The 26,435-nt window shown below is 38.0% G+C and overlaps 1 protein-coding gene across 2 annotated transcripts in view; it reads right to left on the bottom strand.

Annotated features, from left to right (window-relative positions):
• Positions 1 to 15,268: 15,268 nt before the first annotated feature.
• Positions 15,269 to 26,435, bottom strand: part of FAM110B (family with sequence similarity 110 member B) — a 206,635-nt gene continuing 195,468 nt past the window's right edge. For both annotated transcript variants that reach the window (XM_036741566.1, XM_036741565.1), the window contains exon 3: positions 15,269 to 18,246. In XM_036741566.1, the coding sequence (XP_036597461.1) occupies positions 16,818 to 17,930 (1,113 nt within the window). In that variant the 5' untranslated portion in view covers positions 17,931 to 18,246 and the 3' untranslated portion in view covers positions 15,269 to 16,817. The remainder of the gene's footprint in view (positions 18,247 to 26,435) is intronic.

The raw sequence follows: 26,435 nt of genomic DNA, 5'->3' as shown, positions 1-26,435 counted from the left end.
ATTATAATAGGTCTATATTTACATAGAGCTTACTATGTATTAGGCTGGACTAAGCACTTTACAATTATCTCATTTGATCCTCACAACAACTCTGGGAGGTAAAATGCTATTATTATTCCCAGTTTACAGAAAGGGAAGTAGAGGCAAAGAGAGTTTGTGACTTGCCCAGGGTCACACAATTATTAAGTGTCTGAGGCCATGTTTGAACTCGGATCTTCCTGATCCCAGGTTTAACACTCTATCCTCTGTGCCACCTAACTGTCCTAAAATGAGGGGGAGGGGGCTCTAAGTCTAGGTAGGATGGATTCTGAGTAGGAATACATTTTATACTTCTTTTACAGATGTAGAAACAAAGACTCAGTAGCATTAAGTGACTTTCTATGGTGACACAGCTAATGTTATGGCAAGAACTCAAAAATTCAGGTCTTCTAGCTCTAATTCCTGTGTTTTCCCCATCACACTAAGACATGAAGAAGCTCTGTGTTTGGGGGAGAGTGCTTAGAAACTAAGGAAAGGCTCATACTATTTCACACCTATAAAAACAATATGTCTCAACCCAAGCATTTCAGGAAGTGGTACAAAAGTTATGCCTCCTGTGCTTCTTCCTATTAATTGAACTTTCATGTGTTACCATTTATTAGCTGCTGTCACGCTGTTCACTTGGGGGTGATAGTGCATTCATTCATGCATGTCCATTCCTGATTAATGAAATTCCCAGAGTTTAAGACATTGGATGGTGGTGGTCAAGTAGTCAGTGCTATGCATATTGTAAGGCTGAAGTGGTCTCATTTCAGAACTGCTTCATTTTCAAGGTAAATTATGTAAACAATTTAGTAGAGTAATATTTATGAACACCATTTAATGATAGATGTCCCCCCCCGTTTGTTTTGAGATTGTGTTCAGAGAGAATGACTTTCCATTTTTTCTTTCATTTTTAAACTTAATTTTTTAAAATTTAATTTTTTCTGTTAAGCATTTTTTTTCTTTTTCCCACCTCTGCGTCTCCCACTGGAAGAAAAAAGAAACAGAAATCCTTTGTAACAAATATGTGTAGTCAAGGATACAAATTCCCACATTGGTCATTCTAAAAATGCGTGTCTCATTCTGCCTATTTAGTTCACCACTTCTCTCTCACAAGATAGGTAGCATTCTTCATTGGTCAGGAATCCTGACTGGTCATCAATTTGAACAGAATCCTTAAGTGTTTCAAAGTTGTTTGTTTGACAATGTTGTTATGGTATGAATTGTTCTGCTGGTCTGCTCGCTTCACTTTGCATCAGTTCATACACATCTTCTCAGATCTCTTTGTTTTTTCTTATAGTACAATAATTTGTATACCCATGGTTTGTCCAGCCATTCTCCAACTGATGGGTATTGCTTAGTTTCCAGTCCTTAGCTAATATCGAAAGGACTGTGGGAAAATAGGAACACTGAGGCACTGTGAATTCATGGAGCTGTGAATTGGTCCAGTCATTCTGAAAAGCAATTTGAAATTGTGCCCCCAGAGTTACTAAACTGTTGTGCTCTTTGAACTAGCTATATTACTACTAGAACTATACCCCAAAAAGATCCAAGAAAGAGGAAAATGTTCTCTGTTTCAATGCCCATGTCACTTCAATGCCCACTGCCTTGTCACACTTAATCCAATTTAACAATCATTTTATAAGCACCTACTGTATGAAATGCACTATGGTAGACACTACAATCTCTGTTCTCAAAAAGCTTGTGGTAAAGTACTGCAAGGTGAGATGAAATATTCCATTTTTTGAGAATTATATTGCCTTAAACCTGTAGTCTCTTCATTACTGGGCAAGCAGTGAAGCCTGAGAACAGGTATGGAACTTAGAGAGACACATGTTCAAACTTGATTCTGTTATTCATTCATGCAGATAAAACATGTTTCCTCATTCTTAATGATCAGTCTATGTAAGCTGTTACAATGCTAAGATGACTTCTATGTAGATGAATATGTATAATTTGCTGGTAATTATAAAGTCTATTAAATACATGAAGTGTTCAGAACTGGGAGCCTGAAAATGGGGCTCCAGTGGTTACTTTACAGTCTCTAGTCCTGTGACCTTGTGGGGTTCTGTCTCCCTGGGAAGTAGCACACTTGTGCTAGCCCTTCTCATACCAAGAAGGATGCTCCAAACCTAGGTAGGAGGCAAATAAGCTTGAGGACTCTCTGTAATCATCCTTAGCCCATCATTGTGTAGACTGCCTGTGTCAGATTCGGAACACTGCCCCTAGGCTCCGGGTTTGGAGTTTGTGATGAATCAATCCCCTCCCCCTCCACTCACCCCCCCCCCCCACCCGACCAGTCTAGACTTTTGAATTTTCATTCTACGTGTATCCTTGAACTTCACATCTATTCATGTGTTCCTGGGTCACTGCTTTTGCTGTGTCCTCCTACTTGTTCCAAATCTCTTGACACCAACAGAGTGAAACCTCCTTGGTTATTCCTCCACATTTGGCCAACCAATTCAGACTGACTTTTGCATTGCTGTTTGGTTTCACCAGATTTCCACGCAGATCTGACCACAGTACTCCTAGGGGCAGTGATTCCCCATCATTTTTACATTAAAATACAAACTCATGTGTTCAGAATTTAAAATCCTTTATAATCTGGCTCCAGGATATACACTCTATGCTTCAGCCAAACCATCTTCCTCGCTGTTTCTATAATCAACCTTCTATCTCCTGCCTCCATGTTTTGCTGAGACTATCTTGGATCCCTGGAATACTGAGGCTACCTCAAATGCCAGGAATGCTCTCTCTCACCTCTTTTCTCTTGAAACTTTGGCTCCCTTCAAGGCTTGACTCAAATGCTAACTCCTTCAGGAGACCTCTCCTGATTCCCCAGGTTAGTAACCTCTTTTCAACTCTCTATATTTTTGTTCACATAGCCTAGATTCATCTGAGAACATGTTGTCTCCCTAGCAGAATGTAAAGTCTTTGAAGGCAAGGACTGTCTCACTTTTGGATTTGAATCCTTAGCACCAAATGCAGTGCATGGAATGGAGGCAATTAATAAATATTTGTTGATTGAAAAGACTGATGCCCTTTCTATGTGACTGACCACTCCCTCCCTATGACTTCTCTGTTGACGTTGCATTCTCCACCAGGTCTCACCAGCTTAATCTGTCCCATCAGCCTCTGCTTTGCCACACAGCTGCCCACAATCCAACCCAATTACCAAGAGGGAAGCATGCAGCCTTGCTTCTTATTTTTGACTCCATCATATGGCTCAGTGTGACTCTTCTCTTGTATCTCAATTAACCCAGTCTACAAACTGGAGATAGCTGGTACCATGGATAGAGCTGGAGTCAGGAAGACCTGAGTTGAAATCCTACTTCACATATTTACCAGCAGTGTAACCCTGGCCAAATCACTTAACCTCTTTCAGCCTCAGTTTACTTATCTGTAAAATGGGGATACTAACACCTTCCTCCCAGAATTGTTGTGAGGATAAAATGAAATAATATTTGCAAAGTACTTTCCAAACTTAAGAGTCAGATAAATGCTAGCTCAAAAAACCAAACTAAAACAACCTCCAGTTTCCTTTGTCATAAAATATTGAGAGATTGGAAAAAAGATCTTTACTTACATTTTCACATACTATCAGCCATTGACAGCACCAGTAGGTCGGAGCAAGAGGGCATTGTGACTTAGGAATAGAAAGCATTGTGGACAGTCTGAGGGTCATTGGTTAGCTAGTTCTTCTGCTTTTCTGACATGAGAAAAGAGTTGGCTGACAGCTTCAACAAACTGTTACATCACATGGTACAAAAATTGACAAAAGGATGCTCTAGTGATGAGCCATTTTGCAAACTTTCATTTCCCAGTGGGAATTTTTTTTAAAAGTAGAAATACATCTATTCATTTGCTTTGTTCTTGTTACCTGAGCTCCTGCCTCCTGAGAAAAACAGGTCAGGAGAAGAACGTGGTTTATTTGCCCTTAGCACCTATCCTGCTCTGAGCCCTGGCTTGTGGTATTTTCCTGATGAGGAAAACAACCTAAAGATCATTTTAGACAACACAATGTTAGCCTTCCTTCTGGTCCCATCCCATTTTTGTGCTTATCACAAAGTTTAGTGAAATGTGTGCTACATTCAGAATCAAGGGATTCTGTGTTCAGACCCCAGCTGTGCTACTTATAAACTATGTGACCTTGGGCACACCACTTAATCTCCCTGGGCATCAGTTTCCTCATCTGTAAAATGAGAAGGTTGGATTACATGATCTATAAGATCTGCTACAGCTCTAAATCCATATTTTTCCTGGTTTTGTAACTGTCCTCCCATTTACCTATTATTAATCCTGTGTTCATTATTATCTGATTTTCACCTAACATTTTTGGGGAATGGACTCTCTAATCAAGGAATGTCAACGGTTTCTTATCTGACAAACCCAAATGTATGGCTTTCAGTGACCTGGAAGAATGAATACAAGTATTAGATGGTGTCAAATTTTAAAATTAATGAAAGAAGTCCCCTTCCCACCATCTTGAAGGATGATCCATATTTAGTTCTTACTGGTGAGATTAGATTTTTTTAAAGTATATAATTTTTATTTTAAAGAAGACATTGCTCTGTAGGCAAACTTTATTAACATCTTTACCTACAAAGAAATAGGAGGAGGCAAGAAGAGGGTTAGGACTTAACATACCAACACAGTCACCTTAATCACATATTTAGAGACCTAGTCTCCAAAGCAGGGCCCAAGGCCCCTGCTTTGTGTACAATCAACCAATCAGAAAGAGTAGGAAGATGGGACACATTTTCATCCTTCCCACAATAGCCATTTGTAGGGTTTGTCTCCAACATAGTAATACCTACATTTATCTACCATGTTCTCCTATTCTGTCTTTTTCCTCCTCTTTGTAAGCTCCAAATTTCCTTCTTCTGATCTGGGCATTGGCTGCAGAGGGCAATTATAATCTAATCATTTCATGGACGTTTATGGGAGCAGAGTAGGTATCTCTGGGAGAATGCCCTTCTATACCTCAGCACACCAATTAGTCTCAGGCAAGTGCCATCTGCTCCCCACCCCTTTTCATTTTGCTTAGAACAGTGAGAAATTCAGAAGCAGCAAGTATGGATAGGTTGTGATCTTCATCCCCAGTTTCATTACAAGATCTTTCCTCTTCCAAACTTCTCTGTTATTGCTGAAGGCACCATCATCCTTCCCTTCACTCAAGATAAAAACTTTGGTGTCATTTTTGACTTTTCATTCTACATCATTCTCTCTCCTTGTCCCCAACGGCCAATTGTCTGCAAGATCTTGTAAATTTTATCATTTCATGTATTGTCCAAATGATAAATAGCATATTCAGTTTTTATGCCTTATTTCTCCCTTTTCCATTCCATTCTTTCAGCTGCCAAAGTGATTTTCCTGAAGTGCAGGTCTGACTATATTACTCCCCTGTTCAAGAATCTATTGACTGTTGTATTGGATGTTATTTCATCATCACCATCTCATATTTTTTAACACTTTATTTATTTTCAGTTTTCAACATTCATTTTCATAAGTTTTAAATGTTCTCCTCTTCCCTCCCCACTCCCTCCCCAAGACAGCATGCAATCTGATATGTACTCTACACATACATTCTTATTAAACAAATTTTCACATTAGTCATGTTGCATAGAATTATAACAAATGGGAGAAACTATGAGAAACAAAACAAAAGAGAGAAGAGTCTGTTTCACTCTGCATTCCAACTCCATAGTTCTTTCTCTGACATGGATGGCATTTTCCATCACGAATCCTTTGGAAAAGTTTTAGGTCCTTGAGTTGCTGAGAAGGGCTAAGTCTATCAAAATCAGTCCTCACACAGTATGGCTGTTACTATGTACAATGTTCTCCTGGTTCTGCTCACTTCTCTCAGCATCAGTTCATATAAATCTTTCCAGGTTTTCTTGAAGTTCACCTGCTCATCATTTCTTATAGCACAATAGTATTCCATTACATTCACATACTACAATTTGTTCAGCCATTCCCCAATTGATGGGCATCCCCTCAATTTCCAGTTCTTGGTCATCATAAAAAGAACTGCTACAAATATTTTTGTACACGTGACCTTTTCCCATTTTTATGATCTCGTTGAGATACAGGTCTAGAAGCGTTATTGCTGGGTCAAAGGGTGTGCGTATTTTTATAGCCCTTTGGGCAAAGTTCCAAATTGCTCTCCTGAATGGTTGGATCAGCTCACAGCTCTACCAACAATGAATTAGTGTTCCAACTTTTCCACATCTTCTCCAGCATTTATCACTTTCCTGTTTTGTCATGTTAGCCAGTCTGGTAGGTATGATGTGGTACCTCAGAGTTGTTTTGATTTGCATTTCTCTAACCGATAGTGATTCAGAGCATTTTTCCGTATGACTATAGACAGCTTTAGTTTCTTCCTCTGAAAACTGCCCATTCATATTCTTTGACCATTTATCAGTTAAGGAATTTCTTGTATTCTTGCAAATTTGACTCAGTTCTCTATATATTTTAGAAATGAGGCCTTTATCAGAGACACTAGCTGTAAAAATTCATTCCCAGTTTTCTGCTTCCCTCCTACTCTTGGTTGCATTGGCTTTGTTTGTGCAAAAACTTTTGAATTTAATGTAATCAAAATTATCCATTTTGGATTTCATAATGTTCTCTATCTCTTGTTTGGTCATAAATTTCTCCATAAATCTGACAGATAAACTATTCCTTACTCCCCTAATTTGTTTATAGTTTCAGCCTTTATACCTACATCATATACCCATTTGGACTTTATTCTGGTATACAGTGTCAGATGTTGGTCTATGCCCAGTTTCTGTCATACTATTTTCCAGTTTTCCCAGCAGTTTTTGTCAAACAGTGAATTCTTATCCCAGAAGCTTGGGTCTTTGCATTTATCAAACAGTAGATTGCTATAATCATTGACTACTGTGTATTGTGTAGCTAACCTATTCCACTGATCTACTCCTCTATTTCTTAGCCAGTACCAAGTGGTTTTGATGATAGCTACTTTAAGATTCAGTATGGCTAGACCACCTTCCCTAGTAGTTCTTCTCATTAATTCCCTTGATATTCTGGATCGTTGTTCTTCCAGATGAATTTTGACATTATTTTTTCTAGCTCTATAAAATATTTTTGGTAGTTTGACTGATATGGCACTGAATAAGTAAATTAATTTAGGTATCATTGTCATTTTTATTATATCAGCTTGGCCTATCCATGAGCAACTGATGTTTTTCCACTTTTTTAGATCTGACTTTATTTGTGTAAAAAGTATTATGTAATTGTGTTCTTATAGTCCCTGGGTTTGTTTTGGCAGGTAGACTCCCAAATATTTTATAATGTCTACAGTAACTTTAAGTGGAATTTCTCTAACTCTTGCTGTTGGGCTTTGTTAGTAATATATAGAAAGACAGATGATTTATGTGAGTTTATTTTATATCCTACAACTTTGCTAATGTTGTTTATTATTTTAAGTAGTTTTTTACTTGATTCTCTAGGATTCTCCAAGTATATCATCATATCATCTGCAAAGAGTGATAACTTAGTTTCTTCTTTGCCTATTCTAATTCCTTCAATTTATTTTTCTTCTCTTATTGCTAAAGCTAATATTTCTAGTACCATATTGAATAACAATGATGATAATGGACATCCTTGTTTCACCCCTGATCTTACTGGAAATGCATCTAGCTTATCCCTACTATATATAATGCTTGCTGATGGTTTTAGGTAGATGCTACTTATCATTTTAAGGAAGTCTCCATTTATTCCTATACTCTCCAGTGTTTTCAATAGGAATGGGGGTTATATTTTGTCAAAAGCTTTTTCTTCTTCTATTGAGATAATCATGTGATTTCTGTTAGTTTTGTTGTTGATATGATCAATTATGCTGATAGTTTTCCTAATATTGAACCAGCCTTGCATTCCTGGTATAAATCCTACCTGCTCAAAGTGTATTATTCTCATGATAAGTTGCTATAGTCTTTTTGCTAATATTTTATTTAAAATTGTTGCATCTATATTCATTAGGGAAATTGGCCTATAAATTTCTTTCTCTGTTTTGGTTTTCTTGGTTTAGGTATCAGTACCATATTTGTGTCATAAAAAGAATTTGGTAGGACTACTTCTTCACCAATTTTCCCAAATAGTCTATATACTATTGGAATTAATTGTTCTTTAAATGTTTGATAGAATTTGCTTATAAATGTGTCTGGCCCTGGAGATTTTTTCCTAGGGAGTTCATTGATGGCTTGTTCAGTTTTCTTTTTCTGAGATGGGGTTATTTAAGTAGTTTACTTCCTGTTCTGTTAATCTGGGCAATTTGTATTTTTGTAAATATTCATCCATTTCACTAAGATTGTCAAATTTATGGGCATACAATTGAACAAAATAATTCCTAATTATCGTTTTAATTTCATCTTCATTGGAGGTAAATTCACCCTTTCCATTTTTAATACTGGTTATTTGGTTTTCTTCTTTATTTAAATTAAATTAACCAAAAGTTTATCAATTCATTTTTTTTCACAAAACCAGCTTTTAGTTTTATTTATTAGTTCAATAGTTATATTAATTTTGATTTTATTAATCTCTCCTTTGGTTTTCCATATTTCTAATTTGGTATTTAATTGGGGATTTTCAATTTCTTCTTTTTCTAGCTTTTTCAGTTCCCTGCCCAATTCATAGATCTCTTCTTTCTCTATTTTATTCATGTAAGCATTCAGAGATATAAAACTTCCCCTAAGAACTGCTTTCACTGCATCCCATAAGTTTTGGTATGTAGTCTCATTGTTGTCATTCTCTTGAAATTTTTGATTGTTCATCTCATTTTTTAAAAAGGTCTTTTTTTGTACAATATGCATAATTATTGCAATAGTCAGTACATATGGTTTCTAAATAAGCAATATGCATATATCGGGGATACAGTCTCAAATTGTTATTGATGAGGGCAAGCTAAAGAAATGTTTGGAGACCCATGACTTAGAGAAGGAAGAAAAGAAAAAGAAGAAAAAGACATAACAAATATCCTAGAAGCTTTCTGTACCAAGAAAACCATTAGATTTGGACCTTTCTAATTCTCTTCTCCCTAAGTTTAGGGTCTGGTTTTACATTATGCCTTTATGGATGTATGGCATGTCTTCAATTATATGTACTACTAGATGGAGGAAAAAAAGATATAGATCAGAGAAGTAATTAAATAGCATTGGCCCACTGTTAATTAAACTAGAAAAATCTGATCCTTGTTGAGGTAAATTAAGACATTCTTTGACTCTAACCCTATATGGCTATTTCAAAAAATTACAGCTATACAGCTATCCATCAAATTTCACTTTTTGTTGGACATGTAAAGAACACAGTGCTTTAATTAAATAGTGTCCTTTCCTCTCCACCCTCCCTTCCTGCCCAGGACCCAAATAAATACTCCCTTACCATCCCACAGAGCATTGACATGATTAGCCAACTATGGCAGTGATTTGAAAAGCAAATTGACATTTGGCCTCTTTTCTAGGTTAAAGGAGCAGAAGTAGTATGCTTGTATGTCCAACATATCCATAGTCTTCCTTTGCTGGGACAATAATTTATGCACTTCCCAAAGGATGTTAGGACAGAGTAAAATGAACACAGATAAGAACCAAAGCTTTTACAGTTAATCTATACTTGGCTGAAAGTAAATCTCATTTTGTCAGTTTCTGGATTTCCATTTGGAACATGAAGATAATACATTGGTTTTCTTTGAAGAATATTTTTCTTATCTGCTCCAATCATTAGGTTTGGGCTCCTCTAAGAAAATAATCCCTTAGCAAAACTTGATCTAAGATAAATTGTCCATAGTTAATATTATAGGATCTGTCGCTATCTATGCTTTTCACCTAAGAGTTTAGTGTATTTGGTCACCCTCAGTGCATTTATACCTTCCAAATGGATGGACATAGCATGGACTTAGACATAGCAAGTCTAACTAAACCTCAAGTTTTATCATCCTCACCATACTGCTTAGGACATGTAGAATGGTGTAGAAAAAGCAGCCAGAGGCAGCTATGGAGTAGTAGGTGGATAGTTAGAAGTGGAGGTAGGAAGATGAGTTCAAATCCAGTCTCAGACACTTACTAGCTGTGTGACCCTAGGTAAGTCACCTAAGCTCTGTCTGCCTCAATCCTCTCTGCTATAAAATGGGGATAAAAGTAGCACCTATCCCTCAAAGTTGTTGTGAGGATAAAATGAAATAAAATTTGTAAAGCACTTTGAAAACCTTGAAGTGCCATATAAATATTAGTTATTATTACTAAGTCATTGGTTTGATTTTTCACAAGGTACAGTGTGCAGTGGGTAGAATTAGATTTTCTTTCTCTTCATGTTACAGTGAAATTTGGCATAAAACTTTAGGCCAGTGTTCTTCATGCTAGAAACTAGGGAAGAGTGGTTTTGAGAGTTGTAGGACATGCCTCACTTATTCTTCCTTTAAGCATCCCCTCAACTCACTATGTCCCAATCAAGCATTTGTGAACTGAGAATATCAGAGAAGCACCTTTTTCCTTGAGGTGGTTTGTTTTGTCACACAGTTGAACAGCTATGGCAGAAAGGACACAATGGAGGCACAGTGTTATCACTAGAGTGAGCTGTGTTTGATTTGACTGCCTTGTACATTCATCACGTATAAACCATTGTTGACGATATGCTAGATATGCTATAGTGTCTATTCACAAACACCATGAGGCAGCAGATGGCACAGTAGATAAGAGCCCAGGAAGACCTGAGTTCAAATCCAGCCTCAGATACTTACTAGCTGTATGGCCTTGGGCAAGTCACTTATCCTGTTTGCCCATTTCCTCATCTGTCAATTGGGGATAATAACAGCACCAGCCTCCCAGGATTGCTGTGAGGACTAAATGAGATAATTGTAAAGCACTTACTACACAGGGCACATAGAAAGTGCTATGTAAATGTTAGGTCTTACCATCATTATCTTTTTATTGCACTTTGGCTCATTTGACAGTTTTACGCTTCTGAGAGCGTAGTGTTCTGATCCCAAGCCATATGCCATCACTAGGAATATTGGTGTTAAAAAGGGATTTTGCAGTAAAATTAATGAAAGTACAGTGAGACTCACCTAATACCTTTTCAACTCTGGGCCCAGTTTACTGTACACAATCATCTCTAATTTCTTTATCATTTGAAGTACCTGGGGATGGTTAGCCTAGAGAAAAGATTTCAGGAGTGGGAGGAGGAAAGGGGTATGTTACTTGTCTGCTGTATGCTGAGGGCTGGAAGAAAGATTTGATTTGTTCTGCTTGGTCCCAGAGGACAGAACAATGGGTGGAGTTGCAAATTGTGTTTGATGCGAGGAAAAACTTAACAATTCAATTATCCAAGAGTGGAATGGATTGCATTGAGGAGTGGTGGGTTCTCCCTCCCTGGAGGGCTTCAAAAAGATGACCACTTATCAAATGCATTAGAGTGGGCACTTCCTTCATGTCTGGACTGAACTAGATGGCCCCTGAAGATCTTTTGAACTCTGAAACTGGAAGATATTTTTACTAATGGACCTCAATCAGCTGCCAGTCCAACTGCAAATTAATCTTTGGGCAATATGTATTACAGTGAGCCATGTAATAAGGAAAAATATAAGGCAGCAACATTTAGTAGCAGTCTAACTATTTGTTGAATTAATGATTGCATGCAAATTACTTTTTATTTCAAAGGCAAAGAGTCTGGTATCTTCAAAGAAATCGTGGGATCATCATTTGGTGACTGACTGTAAGTAAACAGAGCCATCTCAGTTCTCTCTCCCCTGTGTTCCGTTAAGCACTTTGTTTCCTACTTCCACCAAATATGCATGCCCTTTATGAAATGAAAAAAATACCGCAGTAAAATGTGATGAAATGATCCGGACTGGCTGTATTGTCAAAATGCACCCTGATTTTTGAATTCCTGCCAAACATTTTTGCCTTCACTGTGTTATCCTTGAAATGTCCTTGATGAATGAGATGAGATACATCTTTTAAATTACAGCCTACTCAATTGCCTAATCTCTTTGAACTCAGTGGGATGGATTGATCATGATGGAGGAGCTCCAAGCATATGCCCCTTTATTTCCTAAGAAGATTATTATCTGCAAATTAACTGAAATGATTAGTTTCTGATTGGCTGCTACTCACTGTTCATGCAGATATTCAAGATGGCATTTGACCCTCGCTTGGAAAATTCAAATGACAGGCAACATGTAGGACTTTAAAAACTACTCAAAGACCTGCTCCATAAAAAACAAAACAAAACAAAACAAAAAACCAACCAAATGCTTGGAGACTGTCTCTGTGTTGAGAGTGCCAATAGGCACTGGACTGTCAGATGTTGATGCAAGTTGTTCTACTGGGGTTTGGTGGTGGTTGGAAATTTAGTCATTCTCAACAGGGCCATGCCAACACCATCATGCTTGCCATACTCTAATGGAAACTTATGTCCTGAATTTTTACTATGATTATTCTACACAGGATAGGGTAGGCACAGTGGCAATGTGGCACAGTGGATAACTTTGGAGGCTGGAAGCCTTGGATTCATGCTATCTGGGTGAATACGGGTAAGTTGTTTCATGTCAGGCCATTTCATATCTTGCCCCAGACAACTCTCTAAGGTTAAGTTACAGAAGAATTATTGTGATCTGCATTGGTAGAGTGAGTGTTCACATTGAGAGTTCCCTATACCAGTGAAATTATGTACCAGGCATTGTACTGGGAACTGGGGTTACAAAGAAAAACAGGCAACAGTCCCTATTTCCATGGGCTTATATTCAGCTTGAGGGAATGTATTAATTTCTAGAATTCCTTATAATTATTAAGCACAAATGGAAGATAGTGGTAGTTGTAAGTATTATTTTATACTTATATAAAAAAAAAAACTGTGAGGTACATACTACATTTTAGCAATGAGGAGACTGAGGCCGAGAGAGGCCGAACAAGTGTCTAAGGCAGAATTCAAACCTTATATTTCTGACTGCAGGTCCATCTTCTTGCCCATGGAACATGCTGCCTCTTGGCAAGTAGTGCTTTAAGGCCATAAGATATGTATTTTGTAGTGGCTTTTTTCTCAGAAGTAGGTAGGTGGCACAGTGGATAGAGGGCTGGGCCTGGAGTCAGGAAGACCTGAGTTCAGATTAATATACTTTCTAGCTGTAGGACCCTGTGCAACTCCCTTAATCTCTGTCTGCCTCAGGTTCCTCATCTGTAAAATGGAGATCATAATAGCACCTGCCCCCAGGATTGTTGTGAGGACTAAATGAGATATTTTGTAAAGCACTCAGCACAGTGCCTAGCACATAGTAGGCACTTAATAAAGGCTTATTTCTTCCTTCAAAAGCACAGGCAAGTTATATTCAAATCAACCCCCCCCCCCCACTATCCTATGTAGAATAATCACATTAAAAATTCAGGACATAAGTTTCCATTAGTGTATGGCAAGCATGATGGTGTTGGCATGGCCCTGTTGAGAAAGACTAAATTTCCAACCACCACCAAACCCCAGTAGAACAGCTTGCATCAACATCTGACAGTCCAGTGCCTAACACAGAGACAGTCTCCAAGCATTCGGTTTTGTTTTATTTTGTTTTGTTTTTATGGAGTAGGTCTTTGAGTAGTTTTTAAAGTCCTACATGATGCCTGGCACACAATAGGCATTTAAATGTTTGTTGAATTGAATTGACTCAAGCCTTGAAGTATTATATATTTGGAATGCTTATCATTAAATTCTCAGACTGATAAAGAACAATTTGGAAACCATTTTTGCAAACTGATCCATTGATAAACTCTAGGCAAACAGATTGAGTACAGTCGCGACTTTTTCAAGGCTTGAGTCAATTTAATTCAACAAACATTTAAATGAGGGAATGTATTAATTTCTAGAATTCCTTATAATTATTAAGCATGAATGGAAGATAGTAGTAGTTGGTAGTGATTTTTTTACCCTAAGTATTTTTTAAGATGGAACAAGATAATGTCTATAAAGTACTCTGTGAGGGGTCAGTTATTATTATTAATGTTCTTATTTTGATGCATATTATTAGAAATCTGTTGCTCTCTGAGAAAGTAAAAATTGTTGGCTACAACTTAATCTAGGTTAATGGACAAAAAATTAACCTAGAAATTATTTTGGTATTTTCTTTATCTATAAAATGAGGGGTTGAATTAGACAGCCTCTATGGACCCTTTCAACTTCCTATGAAGTTAGGAACATTTTTTAAAAAGTCCTTTTATCAGTCCTATTTCAAATCCAAGTGGGACTCACAATAGAAAAAAAATAACTCATAGAAAAGCTTAATTTGAATATAGAGATCCAAACACTACTTACATTCTTCTCTCCCCAGTTTTAGAAGGGTGGAAAATGATACATGGGAGTCCTGTATTCCTGTATTTTCTCTGCTGGTTTCTGAAAAAGTCTATGTGAGAGACAAAACCTCGTTGGCCTAATTACAAGTGGGTCTACACCAAAATATTTACTTTTCCAATTATGTTCATCAAATTAGAAAGAGCACTCAATTTTAAGTAAAAGGACTGGGATTCAAATCCTGCCTTGGACACTTTGGGCAAGTCATATCCTCTCTGGGCTTTGGTTTTCTGAGGACTAGAGAGGTTTTAAAGTCCCTTCCAGCTATAACTCAGGTTATAAGTTTTCTTTTTTTGTGTGTCATATGATATAGAGATGGGGAGGATTCCGTTTGTAAACAAAGCATTTACAGCATTTTAAAAAAAATACTTATGCAACAAATAAATGTCCATGTCTACTATCCTATTTCTCTCCAACTCAGGAGTGGTTGGGTCCAACGATGGCAGAAAGAATAACACCAAAGGAAACTGAAATCTCTCCTAAAATGGAAATGTGAAAACTGCAGATAATTTCAGTGTTAACAGGGTTATATTTCTTCAAATAAAAATGAAGTAATGCCTTCTCTGCAAAAACATATAAATATTTACTACTGAGGAGTCATGTGAAAGACTTGCAAGAGATGTCAGAAATAGAGGCTCAAGACAAGAAAAAACCCAATCCTGTCAGGTACGTGTGAAATAAGCAAAGAAGTAGGAAGCTATTTTGGGAGTCTGGATGAAACTCTTCTAGACCGGCACGAAGATGTTGCTATAGCTACAATTAAAAGCGCTGATGCTCAGAATAATGGGAATTTGGTAGCAAGTCACCACAGTGGAGTTTAATCCAGACTTCTTCCAATAGCTATGGCTCCTAAAGATATCATAGGGGTGGGAGGCGAAAGGATAAAGAGAAACCACCACCAAGAATGGCTGCACCAGGAGCAATTTATTAGCATAACACTTTTTTAAGATTTCATAACAACTGAAGTATGTACAAAGTCTTACAGCATTTACACCATAAAAAAGTTTCTTATTAGCTGATGAAGTATATAAGATAGGGATGCGATGTACTTCAAAGCATGAATATGATAATGATGAAGCAGGCCACTGTACTTTCAACTTTTTTGCTACCACACCACAACTGTCTGCTGAATGACAGTTCATTAAATCATTGGGAAGACATAGATTGTCTTGAAAGGGGATTGGGGGTGGGGAAGTAACAGGTCAATGTGTTGCACTAACAACCATAAGGAGAAGGGAAAAGAAAAAGAAAAACTACATACTGTTGTGTCTCTACAGTTTCCTAGAGCTGTAACGGATGTTCACAGCCTGAGATATAACATATGCAAGACAACAGAATCACACCTTTTCAGATATAGTTCAGCTATTGAATATCTTTACTTTTGAATAGGAGGCTTTATGCTAATATGGCTGTGTGTTTCCATTTTTTGTTCATGAACTCTTCGAATAGGTCTAACCCCACAAGCCCACCCTTCCCCTCAAAAAAAAAGAAAAAAAAAGAAAATATGGAAGAATGTATTTCATAAATTTTTTAAAGGGAGAAAAAGAAGGCATTTAGTATCAGCTTTAGGGTCCAGCCATTCCTGTCAAAAGTTTAAGACTGGGAATCTTTGAATGATCAACAAAACACTGCTCCACCCCGTTGCTCCCCCACATCAAATATCCTTCTAACCACCACCACCTAACTTTTTTTTACCTGCTAGTATATAGGCTCATTTTTCCTTGGGATCAGGCTATATAGACCCAGAGGTATTTTTGTACTGACTCAAATTCAAGGTTTGGCTAAATTATTTCTCTTAAAAGAAATGCTGAATGGTTTGTGCCTCCAGACTATAGCTTCAAGATATAGCATGAAAATTTCAGGCAGAAATTGATAAGTATTTTTTTTCCATTCTATTCCTCCAGAAACTTAGATCCCTTTAACCTTGCTTAGGTCAATGCATCATTTTGGAGATGAAATCCACTTCATCCCCTCCCCCCCATTCTTACTCTTTCACTTGTAGGCTAAGTGGGCATTATTAAAAAAAATAATTACTTAAAAAAGATTCTATTTCCAACTCAAAAGCCAGCAATGTAGGTTGACAAATTTTAATTAAGACACATAAAGGTGGGCTATAAAAACACAACTACATAAATATTGAAGAAGTCATTATGCCATTTTCATGTAAACAGTTCTGATTAGAATGAAGCCCTAACTAGATTCTGGTCTTAAACTTTTGGCAGATAACATGTATGCTCAGCCAGGCTCTGCGGTTATTGTTCAAGTGGAAGCCAGGTCAGTTCACATGTTGACAGGCATGCAACTTGAAAACATTGCACAACAGGCAACACAAAGAGATTGGAGAAGTTTACGAAACTTCAAGTAGACTTCACAACCCTTCACAACTGACTATTCACAGACAAAGACATGGTCCTTCCTCATCTTACTATGGGGAGTTTGCTTCCCCCCTTCTCTCACACATGAGATACTTTCTGTGACTCTCTTGCTTGCTTGATGCTATACAACCACTTGATGATTCGGGCATTTCTCTCGATTGCGGAAATGCCATATGGCACGCGGTCATTGGCACTGTCATCATTTCTAAGGTCGCTGTTGCTGTCCTGAGACTGTTCACAGTCTGAGCTGATCATGCTTGCACTGCGAAAGTTGAGGGATATTATATCGGAGTTAGCCCTTGCAAAGTTTTCCATCCCGAGGTTTTCAAGCTCTTCGGGATCCAAGCCACAGTAGTTAAAGAATCTCTCCACGTCTGCATCCACACGAAAGTATCTGTCACTTAAGTCTGATTTGGACCGCTGCAGGGAGGGTCTCCGGCTGACACCACAACTGGATTCTACTGTGTCGATTTCAGGAGATTTCATTGTGGCAATGGCAGCAACCTTGGGTTTGGGGGGCAGCGGTGGTGCTGAACTACTGCAAGGTATTGCTTTTAAAGGTTTCACGCTAGTCACTTTCCGAATGTCCGATGAGCTATGGGAAACATGCAGGAAGGACTCTGCTGAGTGGTCAAGCAGCCTTCTGCTAACATTTGAGTTGCTCTCCTGGGGGCTGCTGCGGCCCTGGGTGGGGTAAACCTTTAGGGATTCTGCAAACGAGTGTCGATTTAGTTCTGCTGAATCCGACCTGTGGGGTGGCCAGTTTCTGGCACTGTGTTTGTGACCTGAACCTGTGCTGGAGCCTTCAGAACTATTGATAATGTTTTTCAGTATCTCAAGTTTTAAGTTCTCCCTTTGCACACCACTCTCAGTCTTTGCATTGTTGTTAAATACTTTCAGGGTAGGGCTGCCCAAGGCTCGCTTTGCAGCAGGGCAGACAGGTGGCTTTGCGAACACAGCTGGCTTCACAGGCTCCTGTTTCGCATTGATGACCTCTTGGCTCTTGACGTATTTTGCCTTATCAGCTTCTAGTCTTTCCACAGCACTAAGTCTTTTGGGATTAGGCTCTGCTTGCCTGCGAAAATAGTCTGGTCCTTTGTTCAAGATGCGGAGCGGGACCGCTGATGTGAACGTAACGGCTGGACTGACAGGTTTCACCATGCTACCTGTCTGTAGTGTCTCTGTAGGCATGTTGGGTGGTCTTTCCCCCGCAGCCGTTTTGGATTCTCTTCTGGGCTCTTCTGAACGGACTTTGTAGAAACATATACATTAAGCACAAGGAATAGTGGATGAAGCTTTGGAATCTGAGCGTTAGCAGAACCTCATCTCACAGAGTTCATTAAATGCTACTGTGTTTTCTCTCCTCCCTTTCTTTAAAGTCAGGCTTGTGTGCAAAGGGCCACCAGACACAAGTCCATTTAAATCTGCTCTGCTGATTCCTTTCTTCTCATTAAAGGATGTGGAAGTCTCTCTTCCGTGGTCTTTGTGCTCAGTGACAGGCAGGGATCTGAAAAACAAGATAGCCAACCACGGATTAGGATCAGCGTGTGACATCATAGCTACAGCAACAGAGAAACTCTGTAGCCTCTTTTAGTCACTGGCTGAATTACAGCCCCAGGCAGGGCAGTCGAAGCAGGCTATCTCATCTGAAGTACTCATGCCATCACACCTCTGGATATAGTGTATCACTTACACATGATGAAAAACTCGGGGTTAATGGATGAATGCACATACGCATCTGATTGAATCAATTCTACCTAGGCAGGCTGAAGGAAACAGCAGCTCAATCAAAACTGAACAACTACTGCAGCTGTTTCTCCAGAAGTGAGTAGCCTCCTCTGGGTTCTGCTGAACAGAGGTGCTATGTAGAAACATGGGCATTGGAGCCCAAGGGCTAGGAGTGGTATCTTACTTTGGTCTGGATTGCCCTTTTGATTGTAATCCATTCTTCTGCAATGGAAAGAATGATCCCTCTCTCTGATCATGACCAATTTCTGGATCACAGAGGAAGTACTCACTTCTTTTTCAAGTCTTTCAGTGGCTGAAAGAATGGGTCAGGAGTTGAGATAGGAGGGAAAGATAGATAGCATTGTTGTTATCCACACACATCCATTGTAAGACATTCTGTCTCAGCTCTGGGCATTTTCTTTGGCTTTCCCCCATTCCTGGAATGCTCTGGCTCCTGGCTTCCTTCAAGCCCCAGCTAAAATCTCATCTCCTAGAGGAAGCCTTCCCCAACCCCTCTTAATTCTAGTGCTTTCTTTCTTTTATTTTTCTTTTACTATTTGTGCTGAAGAGAACTTGTTTATACCTATTTATTTGCTTGTTGTCTCACAATTAGGTTGTGAGCTCCTTGAAAGCAAAGACTATCTTTTGTCTCTTTTTGTATCTCCAGCACTCTTAGTACAGTGCCTGTCACATAGCAGGTACTTAACAGTAGTAGTAGTAGAAGTAGAAAATAGTAAATTAGTAGTAAAAAAATAGTAATAGTAGACATACAGTACTTGTCACATAGTAGGTACTTTCACATACGTGTGAGAAGCAGCATTTATGATAGAAAGCTGGCCCTGGAGTCTGGAAGACCTGGATTCAAATTCTGTCTCTGATACACACTGATGGTATGACCTTAAATTTTCAGTGGCCAAAGCAAATATCTAATTATAGGAGTTGGTAATTTATATTAGTTGAGGAAAAGTTTACAAAGAAAGCTCCCTAACCTGATGAAATCAATCAATCAAGGAATGTTTTTTAAATTTCTACTATTCCCCAGGCACTGGAGCTAAATTTTGGGAGTACAAAGACAAAATGAGGATAGTTCCTGCCCTCAAGAAGCTTACAAGTAAGAACATAATTTCAATATACTTTTTCTGTGGAGTTTTTAGATTTTCAATGAAATCACCTTTCTAAACCCCTTCACCTGCCTAATATAAAATCAATCTTTCCCCTGGTAAAGCAAAACTGTACAGTATACTCTTAAGAGTTAGGCTATCAAATAATACAACCTTTTCTTTAAATATTACTTGGACAAGAAATCTAGACTGACTTAAATATCAGATATAAGGAGAAATATTTTCCTACTTGGAACAATTGCAAATATCTCATCAAAACTTTCCTTATTAATAGAGTATGACTTCTTACTACCTTGGTCCTTCCCTCAGCACCCTGGGCCTTCTCACCCTGGAGCATTTCTCTTCCATGAGGGCCCCCTTCTCCTAGTTGTGAGTTCCTTTGGAGGCCTCCATTTTGGGGATGGGCCTAGATTGGCCATGCCTCATTCCTCTCCCAGCTGAGCTTCTGACTCTACGGACTTTGCCTTGATGCTCCTGTGTAGGTACCCTTATACCCTCTTCCTTTCCCCCTTCAACTCGTCTTCTCTCATTAGAACGTAAGCCCTTTGAAGGCAGGAATTGTCTTTCTTTTTGCTTGAATTTGTATCCCCCAGGCTTAACACAGTGCCAGGCACATAGTAAGTGTTTAATAAATGTTTATTGCTTGCCTAACACCTGGCTAAAAGCAGCAGTTTCTTTATATACTTAAATTCCCAAATTTCCTACATTACCAGAATCATAATCTTAAAATGTCAATCAAGTGTGCTTTATATTGTTTAAAACTTCGGTAACATTGAACAATATCTACTTATGGGAATAATATGTAGCTTCCTGAATAGTTTAATATTAAAAACCAACAACCCCATGACAACATCCCAACATAAGACTGCTATGAAAGGCATGTTAACATTCAACTAAATACGCAATGCTCTGAAATCTATCTTTCTCAGCTGGATGACTTCATTACCTATTGTTAGGATGGAGAACACATGAAAAAGAATCTGTGTTCCCAAGCAATTGGAATTTTTACCGTTTTTTTCTGTGTTTTCTTTTTCTTCACTTCTCATTTTGATTTTTCAGTGAAATAAAAATAATTGTTTTGGCCAAAAAAAAAAAAGAAAAAAAAAAACACACCAAACCTATACTCTCCCTCTCCCCCAACCCCTCCCTATGGTTCTCCAGACCTGGGTTACTTTGATCTTACAGTTTCCCAAGACACAGAATCAGTGCATCTTATCATCTTCCTAAGAAAGTTGATTGCCATCACCTTCATGCAGGGTTATAATTAGGGAAACTAAAATTTAGAAGATTGAGGCATTGAACCAAAATGTCAAGTAACTGTTTACTTACTCAAGTAAATACAGTGATATTCACATAAAAATGCTCCATTCCCATAGTGAGGAAAGAAATAAAGTGCATATTACTAATAACAAAATTAGAAACAACTGATTTCTCTTCTTGAAGTCTTCTGAAATACATTCTCTAAATACAAACCATCAATTTTGCTTTGATGATAAACTAGACACGATTTCAGTAATCTGCTCGGGGGCCTGCCATGCTAAAAACATTTTCCTATTCAGGGTCTAAGGAGCCCCAAGGCAACTTCTGCATAAATGATTTCCCCTGAATTTGCAATTCCACATTGACATTTCAATTCTGTTTAAAAAGAAACTTCTCATTAAGCTCAGAATGTTGTTTGTTGGAATAGATCTGCAATGAAACTTAGAAGGTGAAAAGAAATTCTCCTCCAGAGTGTCAGCCTCCAAGTCACTGTAGGGTACTTTAGTTTCACCTGGAAAAGCTGTCCCCCATCTTAAAATGTCATGACTCTGAAGAGATTCCAACTTTCTTGGAGAAAAAAAAAAAGATGGCAACAGTGGGCTACTGTGAGAGTGGAAGACTGTCTTTACTTATATACCATACCAGAAAGGGAGGCACAAACCTGGACACAGAAAGACACAGGAAGATGGAGTGCTGAGCAGTGTGGCAATTCTCTAGGTTATGACAGTGAGGTACTACCTAGGGATAAGTCAGTCTTTAGATACGGTGGTATTGCTAACCCCACAGACTGTACGGGTGCTTTCCAATTGGACTGCTTTGAGGAAAGAATATTAAAATCCATTGAAAACTATCAGCATTGACTCTAGTTTTACTTGATGGTCATTGAGACATCATGGGATGGAAAAAAATCTTCACTCTGCAGCCAATCTAGTGATGATTCTCTTTCCAAATTTAGTTGGGCTGGTCTTTGGACAACAGACAAGTTATGGCATCTATACTAGAAGCTTTGCAAGTCTTGGCCAATCTTCCAGAACTTACCCTCCAAATGGAATATTCTGTGACAAACTAGTATTACCTCCATGCTATAAGGAGGTACCAGAGGAAGACTGTTGTGGACTATATTTAAAAAATAAAAATCTCAAAGTAAAGAAAGGCTTGTCATTAATTATTTTACTTTTTTCTTCTCCTATTCTAGTTATTTTATTGTCCTAATTGAAACACCCTGAGTATGATCTAATATTTGGACTACAAAATAGGATAGCCTTCAACTTTAGAACAATAATGTATTGTCTGAATACTCATTTCTCAAATGCCTCTCATTTCAAGAATAACATTTACCACTTACACAGCTCACAAAAATGTTGTAAAGATTAATAACATGTCCAGAAAGAGAAGGGAATTCTGCTATTGCAAAGAAAAGTGGTTTTTCCTCCCTTGTTTTGTTGTTAATGGTTGTTCTCTTTCTCTGGATTAGACTAAATTTGGTAAGGGAGCATAAAGGATACAGATGAGAAGAGTGAGACAGAAGAAAAGTATGCCAAAAGTCTATGGTATAGCCTAGGAGAGGATCCCCAATGCCTGGCTTGTTGAATTCCTCATGTTTTATGAATGCTTTAGTCAACAAAATTAGAATACTTACTATGTCCGTACAGTGTTAGGTACTGGAGGTAAATAAAAAAGAGGGAATCCCTAAATCTTCAAGAAGCTTATATTGTATGGAGGACATACAACATATACACGGAAGAGCTAGGAGCCATGGGTAGACATTAAGGCTAGATTAAGCATTGTTTAAGGAAAATATTTCTTAACCATTGAAACTATCCAAAACTGGGTCAGGAGATAGTGGTTACCGAATAGGTAATTTCACTTGGAAGCATTCAAGCAAAGGTTGGATGACTACTTGTTGGTCTGTTTCATTACAGGTTGGATGAGATGTCCCCTGGGTTGTGGCATTTTAATCTTCATATCCCCACAACCTAGCATGGTGTCTTATACACAGACAGGCTAGATAAATGTTTATTGAATTGCAAGAAAATCTACTTGGCTCCAGAGGGGAGAACTGGTGGCAGAAAGGCAGATAAAAACAAAACAAAAGAAGCTTCCAAACAATTGAAAAGTACAACGTGCTCCCTCTGGAAGTAGGCAAAACTACTATTTCCCCATTATTGGAGGTTTTCAGGCCAAAGGTTGAATACTTATAAATATTTCTACTCAGGTCTAAGTTAGGTTAGATGATCTCTCCTTTCCAATCTCCTCCAGCCATGCCTTCTTCACTCAACTCCACTCAGGCTACATCCCTGGAGCAATCCCCTGGACCTGGAGAAGCCAGTTTTGATCTCATCTTGGTCAGTTTCAGGCCTCCACTACACTTTTGGGACATCCCCAGAAATGTTACCATTTCCATATACATTTTCTCACCACTTCCATCCCCCCATCCTGTTCCCATTTATGGATAATTTCCATCTATTAGAGTGTAAGGTCCTTGGGGGCAGAGGCTCTCTTGCTCCCTTTTATTTGTATCCCCAGCACTTAGCACAGTGTGGGCACACTGTAAGTGTTTAATAAATCCAGTATCTATTTATAGCTACCTCTTAGGTTCTGTCCAAAGCTGAGATCCTATTGTGGAGGCAATCTGCAAGGCACCATCACTGCCTGGTGACAATTGTAGGACACAGCCTCAGGTCAAAGTGAAAAAGACATCGAAGGGGTATACCCACCTAATTTAATATCCCAGGGAGTAATCTGAATTGTTAGTCTACTAAAATTCTGGACTGACTGGCACCCCATTTTTTCTAGTATGACTGATGGCAAAATGTCAAGCATAATTCACATTTATATAATTCATTTTGGGCTAACTTCAAAAAATTTTGGGGTATGAAGGGAACTTAAAGATTATTTAGTATAACTATCTCATTCTTCTAGATGAGTAAAAGGAACCCAGAAAGCTTAATTAATTTATCCAAAGTCAAATAGCATTGAAGTGGTACTTGCTTATTAATTTTTGGAATAATAGTCTAACTTGGCTAGAAGCCAATCCCTTCTGTCTATATTCCTGGTTGTTCCAATTTAGGCAAGCAGATTCAATGTCTTCATAATTTAAGCAAAAACAGTCCTCAAAGTTATTAGTTGAATATTTAAAGACAAACATCTGAATTGCCCCCAAATAAGAAAAAGTACAAGAATATTTCATTCCACAATTTAGGGGTACATCCTCTCAAAAAAACAGCCAATGCTTACTGAATACCTAATAGAAGTCATCATGCTAGATGCAGTAAGGAATACAAATAAGCTAGGGTACCCTCTAAGGAGACTTAAAAGAATATATAACCTACACAGGAAGACAAAACACAGAGACATAAGAAGCTAACTGAAGAGACAAAGCCATTTATTGGTGCTAAATGAATGAGCCAGTTAGTACGTGCCTCTGGGAGTTTGGAAATGAATGAGAATGCAATGTTCTGAGGTGGTCAGGGAAAGTTTCATTACCCTTAAGGTGGCCCCTAAGGAAAGGATAAGATTTTAGACAGAAAGAAAATACAGTTCCCTGCATGCTGGGGATACATGCTGGTTTGAGCAATCAATTAAGCAACCAACCAAGAAACATTTATTAAACAGCTAATAGTGTCCTAAAAGTCTTGGAGCACTTTGGAGCATCAAAAAATCAGAAATATAAATGCTACAAAGTTATAAAAGAATATAATTTGAAAGTCTGATTATTAGGAATGTAAAAATATTCATTTTTATTATTAAAATTCAACACAGCCACCTTATTGTGCTATATATCACTGTAGTTGATTTTTGAACTTTATAAAAACTGTCATCAGTTGCTGCTCAGTGATGGAAAATATTGCATCTGTAATCTTGGCCTTATGATCATTCAAAGATTGAGCATTTGATGCAAGCATGACAGTTTGGATGTGACCCCGCAAGAAAAAGTACTGGAGATAGATCAGGTGACCAAAGTAGTTAAGCAAAAGGATATTCTGTACTGATCCAGCAGTCTGAGAAACTGTTATCTAGAAAGTGATGCACCAGCAAAATGCTGCATTTTGTTAAAATTATTAAAAAACATATTATTCAAATTCACAAAATTAAAGAAGTACTTCCAAATGCTTTTTATTTAAAGTTTCCAACATACTTCTGAAGTTACTGAAGCTTAAAGCTGCATTCATTCTTATGGAACACTCTGTATATTCCTGGCACTGGGCTAGGTGAAAGTATGGCAATGAAAACAAAAGAGAGATGCTGTCTATGAACTCCATACAAATGAGGTTGTGTTAAAACAACAACAACAACTTCTCTGGGATGTGATTGACTTTACTATTAAAGACACTGATCTGGAACTTTCAGAAATCCAAAGAGACATTCCACCTTACATATGTAGCATAATTTATTAAATTAAAAGTCAGCCAATTAATACAAAAATATGTTTTTGCTATCTGAAATACACTAATACATGAAGGTTCTGTGAAATAGTGAGAATGGAGCATCTCTGGGTATGAGTAAATCAGCCCATTCGTGATCTAGCAGATGAATCCCTAGGAATAGAGTGGTTTAACGAGTGAATCCAGTTCTTCCTAATGCCAAGTCCAGTATTCTGTCTATACCATTGCTGCCTCTATTCTTTGTAAATAGCATTTGCTTCTCTCTCAAAATCATGGATTCATCCTTGACGCCTTCCTCCCTCTACTTTCACATCCAAAATCTCCCATTAACCTTACATACTATTTCCTGCAGCCATGTTTGAAAACAATTTCAGTTTGTAGACAACGTTCCTCTTTTATTTTCATCATCATACTTTCCCTTAGCCATTTTTATTCATTTCTACTGTCAACCCATATTTGGACTATTACAGTAGCATCCCTGTTTAAACTCCCCTTTCCTGGTTAAAAGGTATCCTTACACTGATGAATCTTGCTTGGGAGAAATTTTGTCCATATCATTCTTTCTGCAGAAACCATTTTTTTTTTCTCCCACAGGATAAAATTCTAATTTCTCAGCCCAGTATTCAAGAGTTCTCCCTATGTAGATTTTGTTTGGTGTTCTAGTCTTCTCTCTTTATCCTACAGAACTTTTTTGGTCAAACTTGGCTGGTCTAACTGTGCACATTTCTCTTTCTACAGCTGACTCTACTTAGAAGACATGATGCAAATTGAGAAAAAGGGGTTAGAAACACCTTCTGGTATAAGACTATGTGATTCAATACTTTCTTCATTTTATTAGCGATGCATGGTTGCCATTAGCTATGCTAGTAATGAAATCACAAACCTCTGAAAACTGGAAATATTTTATTCTGTGGGCTCTTCCAGCCACCAACGGAATCCTCCACTTTCATTTAAGTCCATGGCTATTCTCTACCATCTTAAATGATGCCTATTTTGGAATAAACATCCCCTTTATCAATGATTCTGGATTGCTTGAATTGTATTTCCTTAACACCAAACAACCTTAAATACTTAAGAGAGTTCATATTTAATTAGTCTGATAAAAGTATGACAACTCATTTTGCTGAGGAGGGCATTAAGTATTGTATCCAACAGCATTAATGGAAATCAATTGCATTTTCCCTGTATCTTCACATAACTTA

This window comes from Trichosurus vulpecula, chromosome 1, assembly GCF_011100635.1.
Source record: "Trichosurus vulpecula isolate mTriVul1 chromosome 1, mTriVul1.pri, whole genome shotgun sequence".
Lineage (NCBI taxonomy): Eukaryota > Metazoa > Chordata > Mammalia > Diprotodontia > Phalangeridae > Trichosurus > Trichosurus vulpecula.
This window is presented reverse-complemented; position numbering and strand designations above follow the sequence as displayed.